Genomic DNA, 17,237 nt, shown 5'->3' on the forward strand with positions numbered 1-17,237 from the left:
ATGTTTTCTCAAGACCAATAGATTAGCTTGTCCAAATGGACTGTAACCTTTGGAGATTATAATAGCCTCGTATAGTCTCATGGTACTGAATATTTCAACATCAGACCTATACCTCCATACTCGCAGTAGCAGTCGTCTCTTTAGAAGAAGCGTCAAGAGTCCAGCTGAAAACCCGGCAGCAACGAGCAAGCGCCGTATGTTAAATATTCTGCCATGGATGCGGAACTAGATGTAGGCCTTGATGCTCTCAGACCAAAAAACTTGATGTAGGATTTGATGCTCTCAGACCAAAAAACTTGATGTAGGCCTTGATGCTCTCAGACCAAAAAACTTGATGTAGGTCTTGATGCTCTCAGACCAAAAAACTTGATGTAGGTCTTGATGCTCTCAGACCAAAAAACTTGATGTAGGTCTTGATGCTCTCAGACCAAAAAACTTGATGTAGGCCTTGATGCTCTCAGACCAAAAAACTTGATGTAGGTCTTGATGCTCTCAGACCAAAAAACTTGATGTAGGCCTTGATGCTCTCAGACCAAAAAACTTGATGTAGGTCTTGATGCTCTCAGACCAAAAAACTTGATGTAGGCCTTGATGCTCTCAGACCAAAAAACTTGATGTAGGTCTTGATGCTCTCAGACCAAAAAACTTGATGTAGGCCTTGATGCTCTCAGACCAAAAAACTTGATGTAGGTCTTGATGCTCTCAGACCAAAAAACTTGATGTAGGTCTTGATGCTCTCAGACCAAAAAACTTGATGTAGGCCTTGATGCTCTCAGACCAAAAAACTTGATGTAGGCCTTGATGCTCTCAGACCAAAAAACTTGATGTAGGTCTTGATGCTCTCAGACCAAAAAAACTTGATGTAGGTCTTGAAACTCTCAGACCAAAAAAATGCCAAAAGACAACATTGTACTCCTCCTCCTTTTTTACTTTGTCTAAGGCGATCATTCAAATTAAAACAAAATTAATTAATTAATAACGACTAATTGATAAACTAATTGGTTGATTTTGTTATTGATGTATGTGTTTTTATCGATAATATAAAAGTTGATGTTGACGGGATGAGTAGAAGTGTTCAAAAAATCGATTGCGAAAAATCCATGAGCGTTGTAAAAAAAAGTAGAATTTTCTCTAGTGTTACATTTGATTTTTGAGCCAATGTTTTGTTTTTATAAATTGCTACTATGATATTCGATATACCGCAAATCTCATGCGTATTTAGAGCTATTTATTATTACAGTTTGTTCTCTCCCTATCAGAAAATCTTTTAATTCACTGATGCAGTGGACCATTAATGCCGAAATATTTTAATTTTTTAAGCAAACTATGGTGGTGAACTTTGTCAAAAGCCTTAGAAAAATCTAGTAAGATAGCATCTATTTGTTCACTATTATCTAAACCTTTTGAAAAATCATCAATTAGTCCTATTAGTTGTGTTTCACATGATCTATATTTCCTAAAGCCATGTTGGTATGGTGTGAGGACATTATGTTTGTCTAAGTGGTTTATGATGTTGCTACATATTATGTGTTCTAGGATTTTACATGTGATGCTGGTAAGTGATACTGGTCTGTAGTTTCCTGGGTCAGATTTTTCTCCTTTTTTAAATAGGGGGGTGACATTAGCTTCTTTCCAGTCCTTTGGTACTCTGCCCTGGTTAAGTGAAGCCTGAAAGAGTATTTTGAACACTGGGGCTAGCTCATTGCTTACTTCTTTGAGTAATCTAGCTGGAATACCATCAGGTCCAGATGCTTTATTTGGTTTGGTGTTGGCTAATAGTTTTTGAATTCCATTTTCTTGTACTACTATATCTTCTATGTTGTCTACTTGGTTCAAATTCAGTAATATGTCTTTGTCTCCTGGGGCTGAGAATGCTGATGCAAAGTATTTGTTTAGAATGTTTGCTTTAGTTTCATTATCATTATGTATTATGTTATGTTCATCTTTTAATGGCGCTATCCTGTTGTTTCTATTTTCTTAGACTTAATGTATGACCATAGGTTTTTGTTGTTATCTTTAGATATTACATTGTTTATGTATTCACTCTGCAGCTGTCTGCTTACTTTTTGGGTTAAGTGCTTCTTTAGTCTATTATTAAACCAGCATTTATTTATTTTGTTTGATGTGTATTTAGTTGGTATGTGATTTTCTATAATACTTTTAAGATGGTTTTTAATGAAATTCCAGAGGTCATCGACTGGTTGGTTAATGTCTTTTTCTAATAAGAATGTTTGTTGAAAGTTTAATGCAGCTTGGTGTAGTTGTGTTAGGTTACATTTATTCCAGAGTAAGATTTTTCTTTTGGGTTTTGTATTGGCTACTGCTTTTATCTGACTGTGTATTTTTATGATCTCATGGTCTGATAGACCAGGGATAATATCATAATCAACTACTAATCCAGGTCTGTTGGTTAAGAAGAGATCTAATGTGTTGTTTAATCTAGTTGGCTTTTTAATGATTTGATCTAAACTTAGGTTGTGTAAAGTTTCTATGAAAAGCTCATTTATGTCCTTAAGGTTTTGGTGTTTATCTATGGTAGTGTTTTCCAATTTATATCAGGTAGGTTGAAATCACCCATAATCCAAAAAACTGCATTTTTATTTGTCTCTTTAAGTGTAGTAATCTGATTACATAGTTCCTGCATGTATTCTAAACTAGAATTTGGTGGTCTGTAAATGCTGCCACTACTATTTTTAATTTACATAAATGATTTACCAAATTGCATTACTTCAGGAACAAAAGTCAGATTATTTGCAGACGATTGAATAATATATAGAACAATAAAAACAACACAAGACACAGATATTTTACAAAGAGAATTAGATGAATTACAGAAATGGGAATCAAATTGGAGCATGTCTTTCCACCCAGAAAAATGTCAGTTGTTAAGAGTAACAAAAAAACTAAAACAAATTAATTCCACTTATCTCATTCATCCAAACCAGTAACACAGACTAAAAACGCAAAGTACCTAGGTGTTATAATAAATGAAAAACTGTCATGGAATCCACATATTGATGAAACTACAAAAAAAATCAAACAAAGTATTAGGATTTATTAAAAGAAATTTCTATAAATCTAATAAGAACATAAAACTAAAATGTTATTTAACCTTGGTTAGACCAATAATAGAATATGCATCCTCCGTTTGGGACCCCTCAACTCAAGAAAACATTAAGAAACTGGAACAGGCACAAAATAGAGCAGTGAGATTCATAACAAACGAATATTCACATTTGACAAGAGTAACACCTTTAGTAAAATCACTAAATTAAGAAAGTCTTCAGGATAGAAGGCTCAAAAGTAAAGTAGCAATCATACATAAAACACTGAAGCATAATCTTCAAATACAAAAACAAAATTTAATAAAATACTCTGAAAGACACAAAGATAAAGGCACATTCCTCGTCCCATATGCTAGGACAAATTTGTACAAATACTCCTTCTTCCCTAGTGCTATTAGAGCATGGAATGGGTTGCCTGAGCTAGCCAGGAAAACCAGTGACTTGGCAGAATTTAAGTCATTGGTTAATATGCATGACTAAATGCATGACGCGTTGGACGTAATCATCTTCTTTTTTGAAGTAACGTCTGTATTATATAAAATAAGATAAATGTATTAATTATCATTTTCCCCAAATCAAATTTTTCTTCATGGTATTGTAGTAAATCTAATGCAAGCACTCAACGAAATGAAGGAGGAAGTAATAGAAGATATCTTTATTTACAACAAATAGTCAGACATGGACTTCAGCTATCAAGTCACAGGGAGTAATGTCTTGAGTTTTAAGAGTCCTATGTAACACTACAACAGACCACCGACACACTTCCCAGTGTCACTCCAGGTCATCCATTCACTGCTATCACGCAGGACGGTACTTAGACCCAGACAGTTCAGACTCCCATAACCTGCGGATCCCTTCAGCTGGATCTACAAAGTCTTCCTGTAGAATCAACATGTCTTCTCCTACTCGTGTTGAACGGTGCTCTGATGCGCACCATCAGTGTCAGCGGAGTTACAACAGTATCGACAGAAATGATGGGAAAATTATAGACTTTTTTTTAGCTGCTTCGATGACATATTCATTTTTGTTTCCCAAGTTCTGTAGGCCTTATTATACATCGGGCGTTCGCCGGAAAATCCATGGGAAAACCTGTGGGGAAAACCTGTGCTGTTAAAAAAAAAAACGCGTAGTATTTTTACATTAATATTTTTGAAAACTCGTAATAAAGACCTTCCACGAAAGTTGGGCCGTGAAATCAAGGGACCACCGTACCCGTTATTTAATTAAAATATCGTTTTTGTTTTGTTACGTAACAAATCTTTAGGCCTCCCCTTCCCCTTGTAACAAATCGTAACAAATGTTTATACCCCTTCCCCCTTAGTCGTTACCTAATATCATCACGCTTCCCCTCCCCCCCCCCCCGCACTTTGTTGTTATCCCCTTTATAGGTGTCACCTGTTTCTGTCTGCACTCCCTAGCGACGCCGTTGGTCTTATTATTTAATAATTTTATTTACTTCTCTTCTGTGGACATGTAGATTTCCTGACAGGTAAGAAAGATGACCTTTCCCCGTCATCGAGGAAGATATATAATAGGCTATATATATACCTAGACAGAGATAACAAGCCCTTTGTATGATAATACATTGCTGGTAGATATGTGATCTACATACCCTAGGTACACACTAGTGATACGCAATAGACACACTGGTCAGAGTGTGTAGCTGCTTGTAGGTCACCACCATCTACATGTAGACTACAACGACATGTATGTGTGTGTTGGCCCTTTTAGATCCGACTTAATGTTGTTGACATTTTTATTGTGACTCATTGAAAACTAGGGCGAAGACTCACTCAAAGGGATCTCTACACCAGCTCGTTTATTTTTCACTTATGATTTTGTTAGTAGCTGAATATTTTCTTAAGGGCACAGTATAAGTTTGTTTTGTTACTTCGAAAGTAAACACAAGTCTTTTACCCTAACATGTGAACAAACTAAAGAGAATTTACTGACTAGTTTCTTATTAACAGTAAGTATCGTTATAACGATTTTATTTGCTAAATATTCATTGTGTATGTTAAAACTAATTTCATTATTTTAATTTATACTAGTTAGGTTAAGTTGACCCATTCTTACGGAGATCTATATAGCTGTTGTAGCCTAATTCAATTTAGTATTAGTATTATTATATTTAATTCCTCTTACTTTCAAATAGCACACAGTTAATGGTCTTGTAAAGGCCTTAAGCTATTTGAAATGGAGCCATTTTGGGGCCCTTTGTAGCCTACATCCAGAAATTATGTCTGTGCTAAATATTTCTTAGGACCTTAAGCAATAGAATGTGTTTTCTCTAGGTAAATCTGGCTGCAATAATACAGCACGCCACCTAGTTTGATTTCTTGATTGTACAAATGTAACACATTATCAGCATGTCTCTATGTCTCCTCGGTCTTACTGGTTGATTGTACAAATGTAACACATTATCAGCATGTCTATGTCTCCTCGGTCTTACTGGCTTTTCATTTGTTTCTCTCTCTCACACACAACTCTCTCATTTTCTCACGTTTGTCTCTCTGTTTCTCTTTCTCTTTCATTTTCTCTTATCTTTCTCTTTTTCTTATATTCCTCTTTCACTTATATTCCTCTTTCACCTATATTTCTCTTTCTCTTATATTTCTCTTTCTCTTATAGTTCTTATTCTCTTATAGTTCTTATTCTCGTATATTTCTTTCATTATAGTTCTCTTTCTTAAAGTTCTCTTTCTCTTCTCATTTTCTTCTCTTTCTCCTCTCTTTCTCTTATATTTTTCTTTCTCTTTCTAACGTATCCCTCCTTCAAGGCCAGTAAACCTACCTTTTCATTAACGAATGTCCGAACAACTAGACTAAGGAATGTGAATTACAATTCGGTACCTAGACGTGTGGTATTTACTTCCAATTTTTATCACTTTAGCCCAGAGGTCGACCCTTTCCCACCATGGCATCCTGTCTTAAATGATATTTGGTCTTGGTCGTAATAATTACTAAGTTTATGTTAACTCACTCTGTCTGTCTGTCTGTCTGGTAAAAAGGTTGAATATGTTTTTTCTCCTATTTCCCAGTCGAGGATCAAGTTAAACATTCGCACAATTATTCATTGAACAAGACAAGACATGAATTAAAAAAAAACCCAAAAAACTATTAGTTAATTAATTGCTGGTGATTAATTATGTTGTTTGATTTCAAAATATGGGGAACAAATGCTTACTTTTGGCACTTTTTCCTCCCCATTGTCGGATCAAGTTGAAAATTTGCATAATTTCTTATAGTGAATAACAACTCACAAATCAATCCAAAAAAAGTAACCAGATAGTTAATCATTTAGTACTAATTAATTAATTGTTTAAATAGCAGATAGGAAGCTAAACCCTGTAATTGTCAGATAATTGGCAGTAGTTAGCGTTTTTTTCCATTGTTTTTAAAAAGTATTCTTTTTTCTATTGTTTGTTTTATGTTGGAATGAACGCCCGACATATCGGTTCCTAAACAATTCAGTCTCACTAGGGAACTATGCAGTTTTTTTTTTTTTGCTCTCTATGGATAAAGATATGATAAAGGGATATAAATCTACTACTATTGCCTTGAAATATTGATTTATAGTGTAGCTTCTAAAAAACGTTATAGGAATTTATAGTTTTATAGATGGCATAGGTTTATTGTCAACCCTGTCCTTCAAATCTCCTGAAGAATAAACGAAATTGACATTTTGGGGTGCCTATAAATAAAAAGTGTCATTGCGAGCTTTAATTTCATAAAAATTTATTGCAAAGAAAGTAGGCCTATTTTCTAATTCAAAAAAAATAATATTGACATTATGCTTATCCCTACCCAGACTAGGCCCCGCAAATGCTAGGACCGGCCCTGCTAGTAGATAACAGTCTTAAGAACTTTAAAAGGAAGGGTGTGATAATATCTTCAAAAGGAAGGATGTGCTGATATTATATGATATTACGTCATTGTTTGTTGTTTATGTTTTGTGCGAACGCAAAAGGATTAGATGGAAATAAAAATAGAGTTTCCATTGGATTGAGGAAAGATGAATAGAGGGGTAATAACTCGCGTGTGAAGTTTAATTCTGAAATTATAGACGCCAAACCCGAATAATGGACTATTCTAGCATAATTAAGAATAACTTTTGGATCAGTTATACTCGATTCTGTAAATTTTGCTTCAAGGTTAATTAGTGTAGCCATAAAATACTCGCCATTTAGATCTATTATTAGTAAAGGCAAGGGCGGACTGGGTGTTAAAATTGGCCCAGGCATTTCTATACCATCCGGCCCTTAAATTGTATATTAAATGAAGGACATCCATTTCTAGGTTACCTGTCATTAAGGTCATTCTGTTAAGTTTGATAATGTATCGATAACTGATCGCATGCCTACAATGAAGATAATCGCGGATCTTTTTTAAAAAAATATAGTAGGCCTTATGATGCTTTTTAATCGCTAAAAGTGTGGGCCCTAATAGGATGAAGGCTACTAGTAGCACTGTCTACGGATGTACCGATCTAGACTATTACATTATTTCTGAAAATGTGTTAGATTAAATTAGCATATACTGTTGAGTCTGTAAAAGATTTAAAAAAAAAACCACGACGCGCAGAGGGCCTCTTTTACAAGAAAATATTATTATTAAAAGTTTAATACGTGTTATAGTGGCATTCATGAGGCACTTTTGGTGGCCTACCGGCCCACCGGGCATTAGCCCGATTGCCCATATGGCCAGTCCGCCCCTTAGTAAAGGTAACAAGATACCTAGAATTCGCTGTATATCATGCAGTTTTATTCGTAGCAACAAAGTTTGGAATGTAAAACTAACTTTAAAAAAAAAATTAATCTCTTTGGGAAAAAATATTTTTAAAATGTCAACAAAGTCAACGTACTGATAGACCTAGATCTAGGTTTAGTCTTTGTGATAAATTTAATCCATAAATGTTGAAAAAAAAAAAGACACCCGTTGACACTATTTGTCAATCAAATATATTAATTTATGTATTTACAAATAAATTTCAAACACCCATTTGGGGGCCCCCCTAGGTGGGGGCCCGGGGGGATCTTAAAATTCTCCCCCCCCCTTAGTTACGCCACTGATGGAATGGACTGTTAAATGCTAGGCCATGATCTTACTGGCGCGGAGCTGCAATTGCCTGCGATTCTAGTTACTAGACAAAAGAAGCCGCCAGCAAAGATCAAGAAGAACTTACAGCTCTACAAGACGAAAATACTGCTACAGACCAAACCCACCAGTACCTTAAGTGTAACTTGTGTAACTGACCTTTTTTCAAAGCGGCCATAGCAGTGCGCGAATCTCTCGGCGAGTGTCTTATTAGAGGCACACATATTTGTATGATGGGCCCTCGATGACAAAAGATTCTATTAAAAGCGGTAGATCGAATCTCTTTTAGTGACACGCCCGTCAATTCTTTTCTTTTGTCTTCCCATCGCTTTCTCTGTCTGCCTCTTCTTTTGCCTGGTACTGTTCCCTGTAGGAAGGTCTTTGCGTGCACCATGGACCTTGTTATATGGCTATAGAGTTTTAGTTTGCGTTTTTTTTCGGCAGTAGTTTAAATCATCGTGGGGTGCAATCACCGAACTAATCCTGTCTCTAAAAAAAAAAAAACACTTTCAAGCTTAGGTCTTCTAAAATTGTGCTCAGAAAGCATAGTTGTCATCGATTTTCAGAAAGCTCTTACTGCTCTTAGTTGGCTGAAATTGTAGATTCAGAATTCAGAAAGGTCCATGAACTATTTTCTATATGCTTTTAAAGGTTTATGACAATTTCTTTTTCGTAAAATCTAATTTTGAAGTTTTTTCCTATGTAGCACGAAATAATTTATTATTATATAATAGGCTACAGTAATTCTTTGATATTGTGTCATTAACATTGATTAGAATCTAAATTTGATGATGAAAATTTCCAGTACCTTTCAAATAGGACTACTCTCTAATCATTTCCAAATTTGTAGGTAAGGTGGGGCTGCGTAGCCACGGAATATACTGCATTCCTCAATCTTCGGACTCGAAAAGAAAGCCTTATTATTATAGTTATTGTTAGTGAGTTTTAGACTAAATTCATTTTTTTACTAATAAAAATTATGGTTAATTTATACATTATTTGAAACGCTTATGTAGAGCACAAAATGGAACCTGCCTTTTAAAAAAAAATCTAAACTAACAAACTTTTTTTAAAAACCCAAAATCTGTTAATAGATGAGTAGACACGAACTAAAGCTGTCACACAGAAGACTGAACGCAGAATGTCACCTACTCAGAAGCCAGCATAAAAAGATGAGACTTCTCTTAACCAGTCTTCATGATGGATACATTGAACTCTACGGTAGTTTAAGTTGTTTTTACATGTTGCATAAATGTACCATTTGATGGATGCTAAGTAGCCATGGGAGAGTTGAGATGTAGTTCAATTTTCTTTTACCTTCACCTATCCCTTGGTCTGTTGGACCGTTGGGGCACCACTTAAGATTTTTTGACCGTCATTCTCCATTCCTTACTGTCTCTTGCCTTAGACAGAATCTCTTTCGATGGCAAGCCCATCCATTCTTTTATGACTTCCCATCGCTATCACTACCTTATCTTATCTTATATAATACAGACGTTACTTCAAAAATGAAGATGATTACGTCCTACGCGTCATGCATTTAGTCATGCATATTAACCAATGACTTAAATTCTGCCAAGTCACTGGTTTTCCTGGCTAGCTCAGGCAACCCATTCCATGCTCTAATAGCACCAGGGAAGAAGGAGTGTTTGTACAAATTTGTCCTAGCATATGGGACGAGGAATGTGCCTTTATCTTTGTGTCTTTCAGAGTATTTTATTAAATTTTGTTTCTTTGTTTTTGTATTTGAAGATTATGGTTCAGTTTTTTATGTATGATTGCTACTTTACTTTTGAGCCTTCTGTCCTGAAGGCTTTCTAAATTTAGTGATTTTACTAAAGGTGTTACTCTAGTCAAATGTGAATATTCGTTTGTTATGAATCGCGCTGCTCTATTTTGTGTCTGTTCCAGTTTCTTAATGTTTTCTTGAGTTGAGGGGTCCCAAACGGAGGATGCATATTCTATTATTGGCCTAACCAAGCTTAAATAACATTTTAGTTTTATGTTCTTATTTGATTTATAGAAATTTCTTTTAATAAATCCTAATGCTTTGTTTGATTTTTTTGTAGTTTCATCAATATGTGGATTCCATGATAGTTTTTCATTTATTATAACACCTAGGTATTTTGCGTTTTTAGTCTGTGTTACTGGTTTGCCATGAATAAGATAAGTTGAATTAATTTGTTTTAGTTTTTTTGTTACTCTTAACAACTGACATTTTTCTGGGTGGAAAGACATGCCTCTTCTTTTTCCTGGTACTGTTCTCTGACGAAATTTAAAAATGACAAAATTTAAAACTCGAATGGAACTCTTTTGTGTTTTAAGAAATTACATATATTTAATACAGTTAAGTGCGAGCTCGTTTCTATATAAGTCATGCCTGCTTTTACGAGGTCATTGAGAGTGATTCAAATGATTATATCCTTGAGGGATTGTTTTGAAATAAGTAATCCAACGTAGCGAATAATTGTAAATCTGTTTATTTACCCATCAATTCGTCACTAACAATTCTCTATTTTGAAGTATTTCCTTGTTTTGTTTTTGGTTGCTATTGCAAAGCTTGTATCAACTTGTGTGTGCAAGTTATTTCTCACACACCCATTGACGGATCAAGCTGAAACTTCGCACAATTATTCATTAACATAAGGTCATGAATCCATTAAAAAAAAGTAATCGATAAGAAAACTAATTACGGGTAATTCATTATTTCGTTTAAAAGCCACCATGGAAACTAGTACCTCAGCATTCACAGATATGGCTAAATTAGTTGGGTTTAGTCCCCTTAATTTCAATAACTGTCAACGCTATTTCTCCCTCACGCAGTCTCCGATCAAAGTAATATTTTAAACAATTATTTATTGTGCCTTACGGAACATGAATCAATAAACAACAAAAAAAAAATACTCCATTAGTCAATTAATTATTGGTATTTAATTATCTTGCTGGATATCTGATAGTGGAGATTACTGTATATTATTTGTAGATATAGTTTTATAAACGGAGTGTTTGCTCTTTATATAAGCTTCATAGACATAAATAAATATAGACACTTATTATAGACTGGCCGATAAAAGAGTTTTATTTGTGACTTTGTGTACTTTATAATACAGCTGTGTAGTTTTATTTAATCTCTAAGACTGAAGATCATGCAACTTTTTCAGAATTCGGAAATCCTACAAAAATAGATATACATGTTTTCACGTTACATGAAGTTATCTCCCTTTTCCAGTTTATATTTATTGATGTCTATGATAAGATTTTTATATTTTGATTGTTTGGTTTTTAATCCCTACAATAGGCTACTGTATTTACTAAATGGAAATAAAATAAAGGATGGAAGTTGGTTTGAAGTTCGTTGGAAACTCAAGGGATAAATTGAAATATTTTTTTTTAAGCTGAAATTTCTCAAATAGTTGTGTGGACGTAAATTTAAGCTGATAGAGTGTCGCGCTGATAACGTTATGGGTTAGGGTTCGATTGTTTTAGCTCTTCATTTTTTAATGACAAAATACTAATGTTTAGTTCACTATTACTTTCTTTTATCCCACATCCACAACATAAAGAAGTAAGGTTTGTTTCTTATCTTTTCATCATAATAATTTTTAAATAACTTTTTAAAATCTCCATAAAGCTACCTTTCCACTTCTGAGGTATGGACAGTTAAAAACTCTGATTAAAAAAACTGTCACAAGCGATAATTTGGAGTTTGTCTATTCTGTGGCGGACATCGCAAATACAGCGGAAACTAATGAAAGGTAAGTGTTAAATACAGCAGACACTAATGAAAGGTAAGTGTTAAATACAGCAGACACTAATGAAAGGTAATTGTTAAATACAGCAGACACTAATGAAAGGTAAGTGTTAAATACAGCAGACACTAATGAAAGGTAAGTGTTAAATACAGCAGACACTAATGAAAGGTAAGTGTTAAATACAGCAGACACTAATGAAAGGTAAAAGCTTCAAGGGAATCGATTGTTTTAATCCGATCTGTAGGTCTGAAATCTTTGATCAAGTGAAGAATTAAAAGAATTAAACAAATTAAAATAATTTAATCTTTAAGAAGAATTCCTCATAAAAAGATTAAACAATACATCAAGCAGTAGTTAAAATCCAATAAATAGTTTCCAAAAAATTGACTTCATATTAAGTTTGAAACTTATTGACTTAACAGACCGATTTTTCGAACCCCGAAAAACAGCTTGCTTCCTGCTTAAACTTTTTTTCAAACCGAAGATTCAATGTTTCCTACCTTAATCAATTTATCTTACTTTCATTAATTCACTCCTCGGCGCAGAAACTGTAAGGTACTAGAATGTTAACAAAAATGGAGGCGGAGGCGGATACACAGATGAATAAGAATAAGATGTAACATAATATTACCAGCACTTTGGTAGCAAGGTTATTGAAAGTAGCACTTAGGTAGCAAGGTTATTGAAAGTAGCACTTAGGTAGCAAGGTTATTGAAAGTAGCACTTAGGTAGCAAGGTTATTGAACGTAGCACTTAGGTAGCAAGGTTATTGAAAGAATAACTTAGGTAGCAAGGTTATTGAACGTAGCACTTAGGTAGCAAGGTTATTGAAAGTAGCACTTAGGTAGCAAGGTTATTGAAAGTAGCACTTAGGTAGCAAGGTTATTGAAAGTAGCACTTAGGTAGCAAGGTTATTGAAAGTAGCACTTAGGTAGCAAGGTTATTGAAAGTAGCACTTAGGTAGCAAGGTTATTGAAAGTAGCACTTAGGTAGCAAGGTTATTGAATGTAGCACTTAGGTAGCAAGGTTATTGAAAGTAGCACTTAGGTAGCAAGGTTATTGAAAGTAGCACTTAGGTAGCAAGGTTATGGAAAGTAGCACTTAGGTAGCAAGGTTATTGAAAGTAGCACTTTGGTAGCAAGGTTATTGAAAGTAGCACTTTGGTAGCAAGGTTATTGAAAGTAGCACTTAGGTAGCAAGGTTATTGAAAGTAGCACTTAGGTAGCAAGGTTATTGAAAGTAGCACTTAGGTAGCAAGGTTATTGAAAGTAGCACTTAGGTAGCAAGGTTATTGAAAGTAACACTTAGGTAGCAAGGTTATTGAAAGTAGCACTTAGGTAGCAAGGTTATTGAAAGTAGCACTTAGGTAGCAAAGTTATTGTAAGTAGCACTTAGGTAGCAAGGTTATTGAAAGTAGTACTTAGGTAGCAAGGTTATTGAAAGTAACACTTAGGTAGCAAGGTTATTGAAAGTAGCACTTATGTAGCAAGGTTATTGAAAGCAACACTTAGGTAGCAAGGTTATTGAAAGTAGCACTTAGGTAGCAAGGTTATTAAAAGTAGCACTTAGGTAGCAAGGGGGTTTGCAAAACGCCCGGGTGTTTTTTTTATAAAATATTCATTAGTTATCTAGAGAGGAAAATTCGCTCTTAAAGTCGATGAAAGGAGGTAATTTATTTTAAAATGATATATAAGGTGGTTGTAGTTTGTTTTTTTTTAATTCCAGAGTTCGATTGAAAAGTCTGTTACAAGTATCTAAAATAGACTGCAACGATCCAGACATAAAAAATGAAATCATGTCTCTTACTGAAGAAGAGCCGATTAGTAAAACCAAGCAGGCTTTCAGGTTCCTTCTCAAAGCTACAGGATTTGACTCCGAGCCTATCGAAGGTTGTGTTATTGTTTTGTCGCTGTTTCGTTTTGTTTGATAAATTTGGGAATTTCAGAAAAGAAGATTTTTTACGACCTAGTTCAAATCTTTGGCAGGACGGCAGGAAGTGTTTTTGCATTTTCTTGTTATGTTTAGTCAGCTTAATATTTATAAATATTTTTTATAGGAGAAACAACTAGTGTACTGATGAACGAAACTAAATCAAACACTAAAAATAGAATTAGAAATTAGATAACAATAATACATTTTATGATATATTGTTATAACTCTGGTGGCGATGTGGATAGGGGTAATTGTGTGTGTGCGTAGCGCTAGACAAACAGTCAATGTAATGAGTAGCGACGGTCAACCGCGACTAGTGACGTTTCGAAAAGGATCTGTGTCGTAAACAGTACTGAGGCCAGTTACGTCAAATACGGTCATGTGATCATCTGTAAAAGACGCGTGACGTTTGGTCGGTTTTTAAAAGCCACCGGTGACTCTATATAGAGAGGGAAGGTGTCACAGTCAAGGCGGCTCAGTTCAGCGTGGTTCAGTACAGTTTGGTTTAGTAAGTCGCATTACGACGAGTATGACACAAAGTCACGACCTACACTCAAGTCCGGTACAGCGAGCTCAGTGTGTGAAGTCATTCCGGAACATTTGAACCAAGTGCAAGTCCGGGACGAGGCTAAGAGGTTAGAAAAGATGATACAGCGGTACAAGAGTTGATACGGCGGTACAAGAGTTGATACGGCGGTACAAGAGTTGATACGGCGGTACAAGAGTTGATACGGCGGTACAGTTGTCAACGGTGAAATATTTCTGCAGTCAGAGTTACGTGTTGCCTATTGTACAGTATTGGCTGTGATTTATTTAAGCTTAAAGTGTTACGTTATTTTGAAGCTCAGAGTTGTCAAGTTATTTGAGTTGGTAGTGTCGTATGGTGCAGTTTACAGAGAGCCTGGAAAGTGTACTAATATTTATAAATCTTACGTATATCAATACGTATCAATACAATCGTTACTTTATTTTTTTTAAGTTTAATCATTTATTCTTAATAAAACCTAATAAAGACTTATTTGTAACGCTAGTTACCAGGCATGCCAACTATACAACGTTATATTTGTCCTTACAGATGAAGACGTCATGGATAATGAAAACTTACAGAGAAACATCCGAACATTGAAGAGAGATATCAATGGGATGTATGGCGACTTCAAAGACACTTCAGCAGCTTTCAAATTATTGAAGGAGACATACGAGGACTCCAAAGGAAGCTTGTTTTTTCTAAGATATTTTACACTGAAGAGTAACGTGAGGGCTGTTATACACGAAACCAAAGCAGACACTAACTATAAGATTGATTAGTTTAAGCGGAAATTAAGACAAACAAAGTGGTAAAAGAATGGTAATATTTCTGAATCATTTCCCTGGAGGTCACTCACGTAGATTATATGTCCTTTGTGATGTTTACAAAAAAATTCATCATCATTATCATCTGTGACCTGTCCCTTGACATTCTCGTGGCAGTAGAGCTGTGACAGTTCACGTCACCGAGTCCCTCCACTTGACCGGTAAGCAGCTGTTCTTGGAAGAATATTTAAAGAGAGGTCGATCTATTCCTTCACGTTGCCCAGCCAGCTTATCCTTGGAAGACCCTTTCTTCCTGCTTCCTCCACTCTACCTTGAAGGAGGACTTTTGACAGCAAGCCTTACAACTTAATAGAACCAGTCCAGCATTTGTTTCTTCAGAGTATTGAAGAGTTCCTCAATTAAATTAGCCTCGGCAATCCATGACATGCATTAAATTAAATTAACTAAATTTTGTTATGAAGAACTCCACAGAAATTCTAGTTTCAGACACATACTTAACCCTTAAGATGCGTGTGGTAGTTTAGCCTCTAAACGTGAACATAGTAATTTCCTTTTGTATGTCTTCGTGTAAAACAGCTAAGCACTTTAAGAGTTAAAGAAAAACTACTTAAAAGTTTAAAAAAAAGCTAACAACCATTCCATTTCCTGTTATTGTGTTTCTGTATTTACTTTTTTAAATGATTGCAAACACAGACGTTAGATGTATGTGAAATGTTAACCTTATGGAAAGCTAATAGACATACATAAAGGAAACCTGATGGACCAAAGCGAAAAGACAAGTCTTTTAAGACCGTTGTTGGCTATTGTGTCAAAATACAACAAATGACCATACGTTGGTTCACACTTGGAGATATGTAGATCCAGCAAAGTTTCCCTTTGTGTAAGCTTGTGTTGATTGCAACTTGATTTACTGAGGTTCACCTCTGTATCGGTAAATCTTTATATCTTTAAATATTTACTTTAGTAAAAACTATTTTTGGTGCTCTTGTTTTTGTTCTATGCACTTGTATATGTACCTATTACAATTGTAAGATAATCCAAAAGATATAAATACATATAGACGAATCTTGTGAAATTAATGTATATCTTATGTAATAAATAAAGGAACGTGTCAACTTATGCTTAATGTAGCCCATGTTTTAATTATGCTTTCAGTTCCAATTTGTTTAATTACGTTATTTTTACATAATTATTTCACTATTTAAAAAACTAGCCAATTTTTTGTTAATCATTTGCATATCAGACTGAGACACTACTGTTACGACGTGGGAGTGAACTAAAGAAAATAGCTCACCGATTCTGGGTCACCGGTATCTCTCTGATTGGAGAAGCACAATCCAATTATAATCAAAATACAAAAAAAAAAATTTCTTTACAATACTTCTAATGAAATTAACTTATTCCGATTTACTAACACACAAAAAAAAAACAACAACAAAATAATTCTCAATCCTCAGTCGAGAGATCAATCATCAAAACTAAAGTTCCTTAATAGATTGACACACTCGCTCTGGTCATTAACACCCTACAGCATAAAAAAATTCACATAGATCGCACATGGAAAAAAAAGGCTAGTCAGTAGTAGCAGGTTTACAAAATTACAATGCACTATTTTATATGTAGTTGGATGTACAGATAGCCTTCGACGTGCTTTTATAGTGATTTAGATTTGTTTCAAACACAAGTTTCCTTTCATTCCATCTCAAGTTGTATTAGTAAATCATTGTAATAAAAGTTTTGTTCACAAAGAAGTTATTCAAGCTATTTTAAGTTTTCTAAGTTGAAATCTAATACGCCTACAGCGGTTCAGTTGTCTACCGACAGTTTGGTACTACAAGTCAACGGCCGTCAACTACAAAGGGTCATGTGCCAAATTGGCAAAAAGAGACCAAGCATTACTAATTGTGAGAGTCGATCGTTATGGATTCCGCAGTTATTACTAGGAGGCCCGTTGTTAAGATGTCATTTAATGACGGGGATCAATTTGTTTTCAACTGTAGATTGATTTCTCAGAATCGTATTAAGTCTTTTTTTTTTATAACTCTCGATACATAGAACTTTAGTACCGTTGTTGTCAC

At 34.8% G+C, this 17,237-nt stretch overlaps 1 protein-coding gene across 2 annotated transcripts; it reads left to right on the forward strand.

Moving 5' to 3' along the window:
- Positions 1–4,439: 4,439 nt before the first annotated feature.
- On the forward strand, positions 4,440–16,285 carry LOC106051070 (uncharacterized). Of its 2 annotated transcripts, none has more exons than XM_056017578.1 (5): positions 4,440–4,554; positions 9,256–9,382; positions 11,793–11,916; positions 13,639–13,802; positions 14,921–16,285. In XM_056017578.1, the coding sequence occupies exons 2-5, from the start codon at positions 9,256–9,258 to the stop codon at positions 15,151–15,153; spliced, it is 648 nt and encodes a 215-aa protein (XP_055873553.1). In that variant the 5' UTR covers positions 4,440–4,554; the 3' UTR covers positions 15,154–16,285. The 2 variants fall into 2 exon arrangements, with proteins under 2 accessions (XP_055873553.1, XP_055873552.1); XM_056017577.1 differs by lacking the exon at positions 4,440–4,554 and adding an exon at positions 4,664–5,034.
- The last annotated feature ends 952 nt before the right edge of the window (positions 16,286–17,237 follow it).

The sequence above is a fragment of the Biomphalaria glabrata genome, chromosome 18 (genome assembly GCF_947242115.1).
Source record: "Biomphalaria glabrata chromosome 18, xgBioGlab47.1, whole genome shotgun sequence".
Lineage (NCBI taxonomy): Eukaryota > Metazoa > Mollusca > Gastropoda > Planorbidae > Biomphalaria > Biomphalaria glabrata.

Excerpts from the sequence above, each read along its gene's own strand:
- LOC106051070 (XM_056017578.1), top strand. The coding sequence starts at position 9,256 with ATGAGTAGACACGAACTAAAGCTGTCACACAGAAGACTGAACGCAGAA. Across the intron at positions 11,917-13,638 it reads ACAGCGGAAACTAATGAAAG|AGTTCGATTGAAAAGTCTGT; the intron begins GTAAGTGTTAAA and ends TTTTAATTCCAG. Across the intron at positions 13,803-14,920 it reads TGACTCCGAGCCTATCGAAG|ATGAAGACGTCATGGATAAT; the intron begins GTTGTGTTATTG and ends TTGTCCTTACAG.